Source organism: Mesoplodon densirostris, chromosome 14 (assembly GCF_025265405.1).
Source record: "Mesoplodon densirostris isolate mMesDen1 chromosome 14, mMesDen1 primary haplotype, whole genome shotgun sequence".
Classification (NCBI taxonomy): domain Eukaryota; kingdom Metazoa; phylum Chordata; class Mammalia; order Artiodactyla; family Ziphiidae; genus Mesoplodon; species Mesoplodon densirostris.
In genome coordinates, this window is record NC_082674.1 from 81,975,643 (window position 1) to 81,990,724 (window position 15,082).

The 15,082-nt window shown below is 38.8% G+C and overlaps 1 protein-coding gene across 1 annotated transcript; it reads right to left on the reverse strand.

Annotated features, from left to right (window-relative positions):
- Window positions 1-2,166: 2,166 nt before the first annotated feature.
- Window positions 2,167-2,496, reverse strand: LOC132502003 (large ribosomal subunit protein P2-like). Its single transcript, XM_060117785.1, has one exon. The coding sequence runs from the start codon at window positions 2,494-2,496 to the stop codon at window positions 2,167-2,169; it is 330 nt and encodes a 109-aa protein (XP_059973768.1).
- Window positions 2,497-15,082: the final 12,586 nt, after the last annotated feature.

Genomic DNA, 15,082 nt, shown 5'->3' on the forward strand with positions numbered 1-15,082 from the left:
GGATGTTTTATTCTTCTGTGATTCCTATTATTCAGACACTGGCATTTAAAATTTTTATCAGTTTTTTGCCTTTCCTCCTTTTTTCTGGAATAAGTCCTTAACACGATGTTACCACCCAGTAATTTGTTCTTTTGCTGTATTCACTTTTTTTCTTTACCAGTGTATTTACTCATAGGTAGCCCAACTGCAAGATTAAGGGCATAGTCCTCCAGACTGCCAAGTCAGCCCAGGATTTCTAACACTAGCTGCAAGTTTATGCATCCCCAGGGATACCCTCACTTCACACTACCTAGTTATAAATTCAAGGGTCACCATGGACTTCCCCAGATTCAATAATTTGCTAGAATGACTTACAAAACTCAGGAAAGTGTTGTAGATATGATTATACTTTTATCATAGCAAAACGATAACAAATCAGAACTGGACAAAGGAAGAGATGCAGAGGGTGGAATCTGGGACTAGGAGGCTCCAAAATGTAAAACTTCTGTGTCCTTAGGGCTCATTACCCTTCTGACATTGATATGTGGCAATACGCAGAGTACTGCCAGCCTAGGAAGCTCAGTCCAGTGTCAGTGTCCAAAGTATTTATTGAGGCTTCCCACAGTTGTCTCAAGTTTCAGTGGTTATTTATTACATAACCATTATTGATTGAGTTATTGCCCATAGAATTGAACTCAATCTCCAGCCACCACCCCCGCCCCCCCACAACCAACCCTCTAATTGCAAGTTTGGTCTTTCTGCTCTGGGCAGCCCCCACCCTGAATCATCTTATTAGCATAAGTTTTCAGTTTCAAGGGGACTATCAGGAATAACAAAGACACTTCCATCATTTGGGGAATTCCAAGCATTTACAGGTTATTTCCCAAAGACCAAATATCTCTTTGGGTAAAGTTAATTTTTTTGCTATGCAGTATTGGTTCATTTTAAAAATTGTCTTTCCATACGCAATATTTCTAACTAGATATCTTAAATTATTTTTTAAAATGTTGTTTCATATCAATATTATAGATATTATATTTACTATAACATTTCTTGTTCTGTTTTGTTTATTTTTGTTTTATTTTCATTTCTCTAGAGGTGGGTCAAAAAAGATCTTGCAGTGATTTATGTCAAAGAGTGTTCTTCCTATGTTTTCCCCTAAGAGTTTTATAGTGTCCGGGCTTACATTTAGGTCTTTAATCCATTTTGAGTTTATTTTTGTGTATGGTGTTAGGGAGTGTTCTAATTTCATTCTTTTACATGTAGCTGTCCAGTTTTCCCAGCGTCACTTATTGAAGGGGCTGTCTTTTCTCCACTGTATATCCTTGCCTCCTTTGTCATAGATTAGCTGACCATAGGTGTGTGGGTCTGTTTTGTTTAATATCTCTGCCTGTGATGGTATCTATTATATAGTTCATTGTTTCTTTTGTATTTTTTAGCTTTATTGAGGTAAAACTGGTAGAAAAAAAACTGCACATAATTAATTTATACAATTTGGTGGATTTGGACAGATGAATACACTCACAGTACCACCACCACAATCAAGGGAATAAACCTATCCATCACCTCCAAAAGCTTCCTTGTATCCCCATCCCACCTCCTTTTTCAGTAAGAATAGTTAACATGAGATTTACAGTTAATGAATATTGGGGTGCAGAATGCCTTACTATTAATTGCAGGCACCGTGTTGTACAGCTGATCTCTGGAGGTTACTTCACTGTTTTCTTCTGAAGTGGTTGTACTTTTTTGTTGTCAAGGTCCATGTTAAGATAAAGGGATGAACATCGGAACCCTTTTTTGTGACAACCCAGGTGAGTTCAAAGGAGAAGAGGGAAAGCTCTCATGTGAAGAACGACAGAAAAGCACAGGTCATCACTCTTCCTCTACACTGAGCAGCTCTTCAGTGAGTATTTTATTCTCAGCTGCTTCTCCTCACCCCTATGTTGGGGAGGAGACTTTCCCCACTGAGGCTTGAGAAGGAAGGGGGTAGGGGACTGAATACTTGGGCTACTTTTCACTGCTCCTCCCTGAGAGCTTCTGTGCAGCCATGCTGAGTTTTAAGGAGTGGGTATTGATGGTCTCAAGGCAACAGCTGGACTCAGAGGGCTTTTCCTTTTTTTTTTTCTTTTTTGTTTTGTTTTGTTTTGTTTTAAATAAAAAGGGTTTTATTTGCAGGGGAGCGGGACTCTAGTCAAACGAGCCAAATCCCATGTCGTCATCTGACTCCTCCTTCTTCTCCTCCTCTGCTGTGGCTGGGGCAGAACCCTCAGCACGAGCTGCAGCTCCTGGGGCAGCAGAGACCGCCACAGCCCCGCCAGCGGGCATGCTGGCCAGCTTGCAGATACCCTGGGCAATGACGTCCTCAATGTTCTTGCCGTTCTTCTCACTGATGACCTTGTTGAGCCGGTCGTCGTCCGCCTCGATGCCCACGCTGTCCAGGATCTTCTTGATGTCCTTGGCGCTGGGGGAAGTATTGCGCCCAAGGGCGGCCAGCAGGTAGGAGGCAATGTAGCGCATCTTGGCGGCGGCAGGGAAGCCTTGCGCGTGCGACCTCGGCAGCGTCAGGGACGGAAAGGGTCTTTTCCTAATTTAGCCTTCCTGATCCCACTGGCTGGACCCCATCTCCTATCTACACAATATTTCAAACAGCTCTCCCTCTCTCCAAGTGCTTCCCACACTTGTCTCTTTTATCCCTCAGGTTTCTACCATTGATCTTAGGAGAAGGAGCCAGCAGGCTGTGCTAATTCTTCTTCTTATTGTAAATCAGAATCAAATACTAGTTTTTGACCCATATCACAAAGAAGAGACACTATAGTTGTTAAAGTGCTCAAGAATCTATCCTAATAAGGAGTTAAACCCGATTTCAAACTTCACTCAAATCAAAGTCTGTGTTCTTTCTATTTCTCTGTCTCTAGGAGGGTTTAGACTAGACTGAATTTATCTTTTTGTGGTTTTGTAGCAATTAAGCCTTTCTTTTTAAACCTATTGTCATTGCTACCTGAGGAAAAAGCAGTTGGTATGGGTTATGAAATGTCTGCAGAGTGGAGAACTCTCTACAAATTTGCAGAGGAACAATTTTAATAATAAACAGCAGCATTGTCCCCTCTGTGTTTTTCCACAGAGCAATTTCATTGCTGGTTTGTTTGACCTTGAAACCTTGTGCCACTGCTTTGCACAATTAGCAGACTCTAAATGTATATTCAGGTCACATCTGTGCTGAATTGTTTTATTTATATGGATTGATTGTGGATTACGACACAGCATCCCTACTTATTCAGGATAAGTGGAGTGAGGAGTTTTAAGGACAAACAGTGAACCAGCTGCAGAAAGGTCAAGAAGACAGAAGAGTGTAATATTGCAACTTGATAATGTAAACTTCAAGAAGGGATTTTTATTAAACCATAAAAAACATCTGTACCATCTTAAGACTGAAAGTTCAGGCTTATTAAGCACTGACTGTGTAATGAATTTTGCATACAGTCATCATAAAACTCTCCTCGACCTGCCATGGTTTCTGAGGAGGAGCATTATTCCTAACCTGGGAAGTATTTCAAACTTTTTCTTAAATATCTTCTAATGGCCAGTAAGAGGTAGTGAATATCTTCAGAGTAATAGCCTGAAGTAGTTATAGAAAATTCTGATAGAAAATCCAAAACACATTTTTGTAATAATCATACTTTTACTTTAAAAATGTATGCATTTTTGTACTGTCCTCCATACAATAGCCATGTTTGCTTTAATAAGTGAAAATATAACTTGTTGCCTCAATCCTGTGGTTTACTGAATTAGTAAACCTCTGTTCTACTGAATTAGAATTTCAGAGATATGGACTCCAGTATATTTTTGCTAGATATGTGCAGATGTTTCTGATGGGTGGTCAAATTGAGAGCGATTGATCTAGGAAGATGGGTCTTAGCTGTCATGTGGCTTTGTACTCTTCTTGACATAGGAATGAGCAGTTCTTCTTGAGAAGTGAGGAACTGAACTCTGAAGAGTGGATTCTATTCTCCAAATCTAGGGAGTCATTAAACGTGTGGGGCTACAAGGACCAAAAATAAAAGTGTGTTTAAAATTTCTGATGGGATTCTTATCAGCTGAAGAGTGTCGGATATCACAGCGCTGTGAGCAGACCGTAAAAACCCTGGCTAAGTCATTGATGATGCAAGTTGTAGCTTTGTCTAATACACCACTAAGTTTTAAAGAAAATGGGTCACTTTTCAAAATTGCTTACTCCAAAAGGTTTATGAAAGTGGCTTGGTCTATTGCTTATTCAGGTATATAAACAACAACAAAAATAATCCTCCTTGGCTCCGCATTCAAGCCCTCTGAAGTTTTGGTTAGCTCACTACCTCAGTCAACCGTGGGACCTACTTCATCTGGGCTCTTGCCTATGGCCAACAGGGGGAAGGAAAAGGGAAAAGAGCAGAAATACCCAGTAGAAAATAACCTTTTCTAGGAGTATTCTCAGTAGCAGAAATTGTTGGTTTCCTTTGACTATTTATTCTCCAATCCTTTTTATTTTCCCAAATAGAACCATGATTTAAATTCAGGTATCCACATGACTCTGGGTCAATTCTGATTAAAACTTGGTTGTTTTAGTCTCTTACTCTGTGATTTGTTTAGGATGGGCTTGTAATCCAGTTCTGGCCAGTAACCAAAAGGAGAGGTCTCCTTAAGAGTTTCTGCTCTTGAGCAGGAGATTACAGAGAACATTGTGCTTTCTCTCCTTCGGCTATTGTCTTGGGTGTATGTAATGTTTTGAATTCCAGCAACCACCTTGCTCTGTGAGTAGCGAGCCTGGAGGCGAAACTGAGCTGTTGAAGAAAGTAGAATGAAGAGACAGAAAGAAACACATTTTGTTTCTTGATGTCCTTGATGATGCTGCTGAGTCTCTAAATCAATAAAATCTAGAGCCTTTCCTTGACACACACACACACACACACACACACACACACACACACAATGTTTTAGAGACCTTTAAGTTCACAGAAAAATGGAGCAGAAAGTACAGAGATTTCCCACCTAGCCCCTCTTCCCTCTCCCAACAGCTTTCTCCACTATCAACACTCCACACTAAAGTGGTACATTTATTACAGCCCATGACCCTATGTTGGCACATTACTATCACCTAAAGTCTAAACTTTATATTAGGGTTTACTCTTGGTGTTGTACATTCTATAGGTTTTAACAAATGTATTATGATCTATATCCACCATTACAGTGTCATACAAAGTATTTTCACTGCCCTAAAAATTCTTTGTGTTCCACCTATTCATTCCACTCTCCTCTCCAAACCCTGGCAACACTGAGCTTTTCACTGTCTGCATAATTTTTCTTTCTCCAGAATGTCATATAGTTGGAATCATACAGGATGTAGCCTTTTTAAATTGGCTTCTTTCATTTGGCAATATGGATTTAAGGTTCTTCCATGTATTTTCATGGCTCGATAGCTTATTTCTTTCTGCACTCCCTTATGTATGATATAATAAACAGTCTCTTTTTTAAGACATTTTGAGTTGAAGCTATCTGTAACTTGAAAGCCTAAAACGAAATAACCCATATGGTATCTAAGATTCTATGTGGTGAGAATAGAAGTCAGGGATCTGAGCTTCCATCCTAGGTTGGGCACTAATGATCTGTGTGATTTAGGGCATGTCATTTTCTTTCTGGAGCAGAAACTGCATACTTTCCATGGTGGATACAAAAACTAGCTCCCCCAAGCCCATTCTGCTTCAGATGATGGGTGTAACCTCTCAGTGTGTGGCGTCCTTCTGGAAGGTGTTATTGGTCTAATGGGAACACTTCATAATTTGGTCCAGGCAGGTGGAAGAGAGAGGGTATTATGTTCAATAAAGAAAATCTTCCTGCTGTATTTCCATTTGTCACTGGTGGGCATCTTGTGACTCTGAGGAGAGTCAGCCACATGATGGAGTCAATAGTAAGGAGAGAAGATGAGAGTTAGGAGAGAAGATGAGAGTTTTGAAAGAACCCAGATTATTGGGTCACTGATCTGGTCCTGTGTGGACTTTACTCCATTTCTGGAACTTCAGTAAAGAACCATTATACATTTATTTATTGTTAAAGTCACTTGGACTCTAAATTTTGTCCTTTTAAACTTACATTATCCTAATGGATACCAATAATTCCTCTCCAGATCAAATGAGAGATTATAAGTAATGTGCTTTGAAATATTAAGACACCATACACATTCAAGGGAGTATTATTTGTCCATTACAATAGCATGTACTTTTCATGGACCATTGGGAAAGTGAGTAGAAAAGTATGTATTTAATATCTTCCAGGTAAAGAGACCTCTGCCTAGATTTTTAATTTTATCTTCACAAAAATCCAATGCAATATTAATTCCATTTCATAGATGAGGAAACTGGGTGTTATGGACTGAATGTTTGTGCCCCCTCAAAAATTCATATGCTGGAATCCTAACCCCCAAAACTGATGGTATTTTGAGGTGGAGACTTTTCAGGCTAATTAGTTGTTGAGGATTAAGTCCTCATAGTGGGATTTAGTGACCTTATCATCAAAGAGACCACAGAAAACTCTCTTGCTCCTTCCAGCATGTAAGGACAAAGTGAGAAGACAGACATCTGTGAACCAAGAATTGGGTCTCCATCAGACACCAAATCTGCCGGCCCCTTGATCTTTGACTATCCAAACTTCAGAACTGTGAGAAATAAATGTTTGTTGTTGAAGCCACCCACTCTGTGGTATTTTTGTTATAGTGGCCTGAATGGACTAAAATATTGAGGCTCACAGAAGTTAAATAAAGGACCCAAAATTATGTGATTGATATATATCAACTTTTGGAGCTTAGATTTGGCTGTTTTCAAAGTCTGTGTTCTTTTTACTACCATAAGCTGCTTGCAGCTTATATATTCTGGGAACAAAGTCATAAAAAATGGCAGTTGATCTAAGTCTTGAGGGGAGGTAAGATTTATCCAAAAGAGTTAATGGCATGAGTAATGACACAGAGTTGTGAGAAATCCTGTGGGGCTCAGGAAATGGAAAAAGATGTGGGAGCACGTGGTGCTTGGGGAGTGGAGTGGGGAGGGCAAGCTTCAAGAGTCAGAGAAGAAAATGTAGACACAGATGGACTGGGGCAGCTGCCATGGGGGCAATAAGAGGTGGGGGGTAGGTGCAAGGAAAGCTTCTAAAGGGGAAACTTGTTGGAATGGTATCAGGATGCTCAGATATTTGTTTTAAAAAGGTAAATTCGACATCAGTGTATGAAATAACTTGTAGGGGGCAGAATGGAAGGAAGCCAGGATTCTCTCTTCTCACATGTTTCATGTTCTTTTCTCCCTTTCAAATATGTACCACATTCTATCCCAGACTTCACCTCCCTTTCTTCTTTCCTGCTACACTACCCATTGTCACCTCTAAACCTTGTATCATCTCCTCTATTTATTTTTAATACTTTTTATTCTTTAACAATTGAGGTGAAATTCAAATAACATAAAATTCACCATTTTAAAATGAACAATTCACTGGCATTTTCCATTCATAATACTGTGCTATCTAATTCCAAAACATTTTCATCATCCCAAAAAGGAACCCCATATTCATTAAGCAGTTACTTCCCAATGCTCGCCTCTCCCCCGAACCTCCTCAGAACAAAACCATTAGTTTGGTTTTTGTCTGTATGAACTTACGTATCCTGAATGTTTCATATAAATGGAATCATATAATATGTGAACTTTTATGTTTCTGGCTTCTTTCTCTTAGCAAAATATTTCTTGAGATTCATCATATTATAGTATGTATCAATACTGTATTGCTTTTTTATCTGAGTAATGTTCCATTGTATGTATATAACATGCTTATCCATTCATCTGATGATGGAAATTTGTGTTATTCCAATTTTTTGGCTACTATTAAGAAGTGCTGCTATGAATATATATGTACATGCATTTGTGTATCTGTTTTCAATTCTTTAGGAGTGGAATTGCTCAGTCTATGTTTACCTTTTTAAGGAATCAACAAATTGTTGTCCATAGTGGCTGATCCATTTTCCATTCCCACCAGAAATGTATGAGGGTTCCAATTTCTCCACATTCTAAACAACACAATTTTTTCCTTTTTTTTTCTTTCTCTTTTTTAAAATAGCCGTCCTAGTGGGCATAAGAGGTATCATCTCTTTGTGGTTTTGATTTGCTTTTTCTTAATGGCTAATGATGTTGAACATCTTTTCATGTACTTGTTGGCCATTTGTGTATGTCGTTTGGAGACATGTCTATTCAAGTTCTTTTCCCATTTAAAAAATTGGGTAGTTTGTTTTTGGTTGTTGAGTTATAAATGTTCTTTATGTATTCTGGGTACTAGACTCTTCTAGGTATATGATTCGCAAATATTTTCTCTCATTCTGTAGGTTGTTTTTTCATTTTCTTCATAACTTTCATTAAAAACAAAAGTTTTTAATTTTGATAAAGCCTAATTTATTTCTTACTTCTTTTGCTGCTTGTGCTTTTGGTGTCTTATCTAAGATGCCATTGCCAAGTCCTAGGTCATGAAAATTTACCCCTAGGTTTTCTTCTAAAAGTTTTATAGTTTTAACTTTTGTATTTAGATCTTTGATCCATCTTGAGTTGATTTTTGTACATGGTTTGAGGTACTGTTTCAACTTCATTATTTTGCATGTGAATTTCCAGCTGTCCTAGTAGCATTTGTTGAAGAAATTATTATCTCCTCATTGAATGTTCTTGGTCCACCCTTGTTGAAAACCAATTGGCTATAGAAAAATAAGTTTATTTCTGAAATCTCACTTCTCCTCTATTGGTCTATATGTCTATCCTTTTTCCAGTACCACACTATTTTGATTACAGTAGCTTTCTAATAAGTTTTGAAGTAGAGAAGTGTGAGTCCTCCAACTTTGTTCTTCTTTATCAATATTGTTTTTATTTATTTATGTCCCCTTGTAATTCTTAGTCATGGTGTGTAACTTTATAAACATGTTGCTGGATTCAGTTTGCTGGTAATTTCTTCAGGATTTTTGCATCTATATTCATTAAAAATATTGTTTTTTAATTCTCTTTTCTTGTGGTGTCTTTGTCTGGCTTTAGTATCAGGATAATTCTGGCCCCATAGAATAAGTTAAAAACTGTTTCCCCCTTCTATCATTTGTAGTACTTTTGTAATCTTTTGCATCAAATTTTCATTTAGCCCCAAAGCAGGTAAAAGCGGACAATTCTTTGCAAACAAGGTTTGTTCTTCCCTTTCCAGAATCAGGGACAAAAATCCTTTGCTGGGCATGTGGACTGATGTCTTCAGGGCCACCACTGAGCCAGAGGCTATGGAGGGGTGGCAGATGGAGCAAGTGTAAATAAAAAATACCAGTTTCAAATTGCCTTTTTCTTGATTCAGTATTCACTTAGTTGCTGTAAACCTTTGAATGTTTTCTAGAGTTATGACAAGTTTGCTTCTGGCAGTTTTAGCTTGATTTTAAAATATTTCTATGGAGGGATGTGTCCTTGGAGCTGCCTACTACACCAGTTTTGCTGACTTCACTCTCTCCTCCATTTATTTTTATGAGCTCCCTTTAATCATGGCTCCCACTTCCCCTTCCATCCCAGCTTTCAAAAAATCCTTGAAGTTACCTGAAGCTATTATTTCATTTTTCTTTGTTTTATTTATTTTAGTATTTTTGTTGCTTTGTGTTATGGTTGTGTGTGTTTGTATGTGAATGTTGAGGAAATTTGGGTAATGGCAAATTTGAAGATCCAGTTGGCAGAAAAGAAATTTTAAATTAGCCATAATTAGGTGTCTCTAAATACTCTAAATATACACTTCTTCCTACATTGAAAACCATTTAATGGAAGGGACATAGTTCTCTTCTCATGAAGTATTTAAGTATTTTAAAACATTATTAGTCAGGAACTGATCTATCTAATAAAAGGGGCAACCAAATGTTTATTGAAGCTTGCCACTGTCAAGCTCATCGTGTTCTGGTTTATAGGGAGTTAAAAAAAATAAAACCACTTTGAGGGAATTAAGACCACAAATATAAATCTTGTGAGTAATTAGGCAGTGGTGTATTTATCAGTACAAAATGGATTTTAATTTTTAATCAGAGCTTTTGTTCCAAGTGACAAAATAATGGCTTGTTTGCAGTCTTCCCCTGAAACAGACTTCCCAGAGTGGGATTTGGTGCATCAGTGAACTCCTCTGTGTTTCATTTGTCATCAAGTGTGATGCATTATATAATCCCTTCAGTGAGAAGTCCCAAGGAAATACTGTGCTGCTTTCAAATTGGGTATGATTTTCCCACACACGAATCACAAGGTAAATGAAAACGGTCTGATTGAGAAATGCATCCCCATTTGCAGGGAAATTAAAGAGAAATATCATTACAAAGGTATTGACATTATTACATGAGCAGCCAGAATGCTTTTTATGAGCCCAGAATGAAGATTAAATCTCCAGAGAAACCTCAAATTTGAAGAACTCCAATTGGGATAGTTGTTATGCTGCCCATGGCAGAAATCTTCCTGCTTATCTCCACCCCAATCATAAACAATATGTACATAATTTAGATACAAAAGGTAACAGGATTTCAGAAACATATCTCTGTATCTATAGCAATCATTTCCTAAAGAAATATTATTTGTTAAAATTAGTATATATGGAGGTGTCTTTGGGGCATTTGATAAAACACCAGAAGGAGCTCCAGAATTTAATCAGAAAGCCCAGATCCGAATCCTGACTCATCAAGTTTAGTATGTGACTTGAGCAAGAGGTTTTGGCTGTCTGTGCTTTAGTTTCCTCTTTGGTAAAATGGGAATCATTCTTCCTGACCAATAATTTCACTGGATTGCCATGAGAGTTTGATGATACATCAGAAGATAAAGAAGCAGCAAAATGTTGGGCAAACTATTTAAATTCTTTGCCGCCTACTTACTGTGACCCTTGGTAACTTATCTAATCATTAAAGAGCCTCAGTTGACTTATGTGCAGCATGGAGATAACAATGCTCCTCTCACAGGGTTCTTGTGAGGATTTCTCACAATCCAGGTAATAGTTTTTGGACATTTTAGGAGTGCAATCATGTTTGTTGAATGGATAAATATAGTAAGAACTTTATGTTCTAAATAACTTTGCTAATGAAAGTACAACAGAACTCATTTCAACTTGATTTGGGAAACTGGGAGAAGTTTTGCTCATAAAAAATTAGGAAGAATATCTGACCCATGGATAGGTTTTAAGCTCATGAAAGACTTTGTCTGTAATGGTCTGGATAATAAATATTTTAGGTTGCTGGATATTATATGTCTCCATCACATCTACTCAACTCTGCCACTGTGGCACAAAAACTTTATTGATGGCAAAAGTCTCCAGGAAGGGCTTCCCTGGTGGTGCAGTGGTTAGGAATCTGCCTGTCAGTTCAGGGGACGTGGGTTCAAGCCCTGGTCCGGGAAGATCCCACATGCCGCAGAGCAACTAAGCCCTTGCGCCACAACTACTGAGCCTGTGCTCTAGGGTCCGTGTGCCACAACTGCTGAGCCCACGTGCTACAACTACTGAAGCCCGTGTGCCTAGAGCCGGTGCTCCACAGCAAGAGAAGCCACCGCAATGAGAAGTTCGTGCACTGCAGTGAAGACTAGCTCCCGCTTACCACAACTAGAGAAAGTCTGTGGGCAGCAACAAAGACCCATCACAGCCAAAAAAAAAAAAAAAAAAAAAAAAAAAAAAAAAAGCCCCCAGGAATAAAGGAGCATGCTTCTCTGGAGGAACCAGAGAACCCACGATAACATTCCTTTTCTTTGTTGGGAGTCATTTCCAGATAGAGGAAGGGCATTGTCATGTCGGGTGACCCAGATCCAGGCCATCCGTTTCTCTCCCCTCAGATTTCCTCCTTTGTTAGATAACGACTGCTGTAGTGAAGGTGCTTTGTAGAGTATAAAGCCCTGTGCCAGTGGTAATTATCTTTAGTGGAAGGTGATGAACGAACTTGAGTTAAGGTATCAATTAGAAGGGACTAGATCTCTGCACTCCTGGATATGTGGAGGGTGTCAACAGGAGATCTGCTGACCACCAGCTGTTGGGTCAGCTCAACAGGACTTGCTCACCCTGGTCAGTCTGCATCCAAAGTCCACTCTCCTGCCACCTTGTCATGGTTCATAGTGTAATGGAGATAGCCACTCAATCTGGCACTTGCCACTACGAGCTGTATGACACCAGGACATTCAACTTCCCATTTTGAGCTTCAATCTCCAAATCTGTAAAAGAAATGGGCTGGACTAGATGATCACTAGGACCCTGACCTGCCTTCCCATTGTACTTATCCCATGGGCTGTGATTGAATGTACTGGAACTTTACTGCCTTTGCAGAACAGCTGATAGGCCTAAGCTCTTTCAGACACTTGGAGGATAATCCTTCTTTGAATGAGACCCTCTACTAGCTAATTTTGTACTGAATTTCACCATGTAGTGGATAATATCAGTAACATTTTCCTTTTATAGAGCCTAGAACACTAGGCTACTCTATCCATTGTTCCTTTTTGCCTCACCATCCCCCATAACACATACAAACTTAGCCCTGTTTTATTAGGATTTTCAGAACACATTATCTACTTAACCAGATCCTTAAATGGAGTTAAGGAGGCAATAAAGTGTAGTGGTTACTGCCACAGCTCTGATGTCAGGGAGACATGAGTCCTAGTCCAAGCTTTGACATTTACTATCTGTGTGGCCCTACCTTGCCTTGTTTTCACACCTGTAAAATAAGCCTTATACCTACTTCATGGAGAAATTTCAGTGATTACGTGTGACAATGGCAATAACATTTTAAGCATATTAGCTGGAACACAGTAAGTCTCCCAAAATAATTATCTTTATTTTTTTATCCTTTGGTTCTCCATAGAAAATTGTCTTTTCATAACATCAGGAAGACAGATTTGAAAGGTGTTTCTCTTTTCCTTCTATTTCAGCTCTCATAAATGGCTGCTCTACTGCTGGACTACCCTCCAAAGGAATGCTCCATCTCCCTGAGCTTGGTGGTAAACAATTGTCACAAACGTGGCAAACACAAACCCCGTACCATGTAATAGTACTGTACATGTCTTCATTAGCTGCTAATGTGTTCATTAAACCAAGGAGAGCCATGAGGAAGAAAGTGATTTTTTTTTTTATTTAGCAACTCGAATGCTAATTGAATAGGATTTACAGATTTATTTGTAATAGTATTGTGCTGTGATTCAGGGTGTCACTGGTTGTGGACACAAGATGAGGTGTCAAGACCAAGACATCTTTTAAAAAAAGCCTGAGAAATGAGGCAAGTGCTTCCAGCAAGATCAGAGCAGGTAGGCCAGGTAGGGGACTTACAAAGTGAGAGGTTCATAGGAAGCAGTAAGTTTAAAGTAGAAGCTGGCAGACTTCATAATAGGCTGGATGGTAAATATTGATATTTTAGGTTTGGGGGCATTAAATGTCTCTGTCAGCCCTACTCAACTCTGTCATGGTGGCAAAAAAACAGGTATAGAAAACTGTAAATGAATGGGCAAGGCTGTGTTCCAATACAATTTTATAGGCACTGAAATTTGAATTTTATTTACCCTTCCTTTGTTTATGTTTTGTTTTAGGCACTTAAAAATGTCAAAATCACTCTTAACTCACTTGTGGTATAAAAACAGGTGGTGGCTGGTGGTAGTTCACTGACCCCTTAGTCTAGAATTATGTACATGGAATTGTAAACTACAGAGGACTGAACAAGATGGGACATCAAAAGTACAAAAATGCAGCTGTTGGACAGGCCCAAGGTCCTTTTGTATCACCTCAACAGGCTCTTGCCTCAGCCAGAAATGTGGCTGCATTTGACTTGAGGGTTCCAGCTAATCCTTAGCTGTGGCCTGAGGCCATCAGGATTTGTAGAGGGACACACAAGAAAATGAAGACTGCTGACTCTGGCTCTGGCAGGTTCTGACTTACTTTTTCCTATTATTTCTAAAATGTTTTCTTTCAAAGTTACCATGTCTCCATCTTCTGCTGGTTTTGACTCATCTCTTTTTAAAAAGACTTTCCACTGTCTTCCTGGTATCCTTCTGAACAAATGCTCTGAGGCTTTCCTAAAGCCCAATTTGCTCTAAGGGAGATTTTGTGTAAGGTGGGTGCATCCTTAGATTTCACACAAGGAGGTTTACTTACCCAAGACTGACAAGCCAGTCTCACCCAGAGTGACTTACAGAGCAGACTCTGGAACACACATATACTCACTGTTCTTAAATGTCCTCTGTTAATTAATCCTGCTCTGAAAATCTGTGCTTCTTTCCCTTATTTGCATAAAACACCTGAAAGTGTGCATCCCTGAAGACAATGCCAAGCCTGGATAAATTCAAGCTCTACCACATGCTAGCTAAATGACCTTGGACACATTACTTGAATTTTGTCTAATATGTAATTTTGGAATGCATTTGATAATATCTCCTGGTCTAATTATGTAAGTATTTTCCAGTTTGTAAAGTGCATGGAAATAAAGGTATTAGGTAGGTTTAATAATTTGTATAGTCTGGTGTGTATGTGTTTTCAATCATTGGGAAACATATTTTAAATAATTCATAAGAGTCTTTTAAATACATTCACAAATGCACACACACACACACACACACACACACAGACCCTGCAAGTAGATGGCATGGTGTATATATGTGACTTTTGATCTCATTAGTTTATCTTTGAGTGGGAATGGTGTAGTACAGCAAAACGAGCACTGGCTTTAGAGACAAGGAAATGGGACTTGCATTAAAGGCCTGGCTCCATGCTTAATTAGCTGTAGTGGTAGGAAAGTTGATTAACATCTCTGAATCTTTATTTCTTCATTAAAAAATTGGAGATATTAACCCTTGTCCTCACCACAGGATTATTTTAAGAATCAACAGAAATAATGAAAAGTGAAAAAAAGTGAAGTGTTATGCAAATCTAAGTCTTGCCTCATTAGCATCATTTTCTCCCCTGTGGCATTCTGAAAATCTGCTTGAAAATCCTAGAGTCCACAGTTTGGAAAGCACCAGCTAGAATAGCAGACTTTCAGAAAAGGGTAATGATTCATCAACAGGTGAAACGTATTTACTGAATTTTTCAATATATGACCAGAAGA

What these genes read in the sequence shown, in the direction of transcription:
- LOC132502003 (XM_060117785.1), bottom strand. Translation starts at nt 2,496, where the DNA reads ATGCGCTACATTGCCTCCTACCTGCTGGCCGCCCTTGGGCGCAATACT.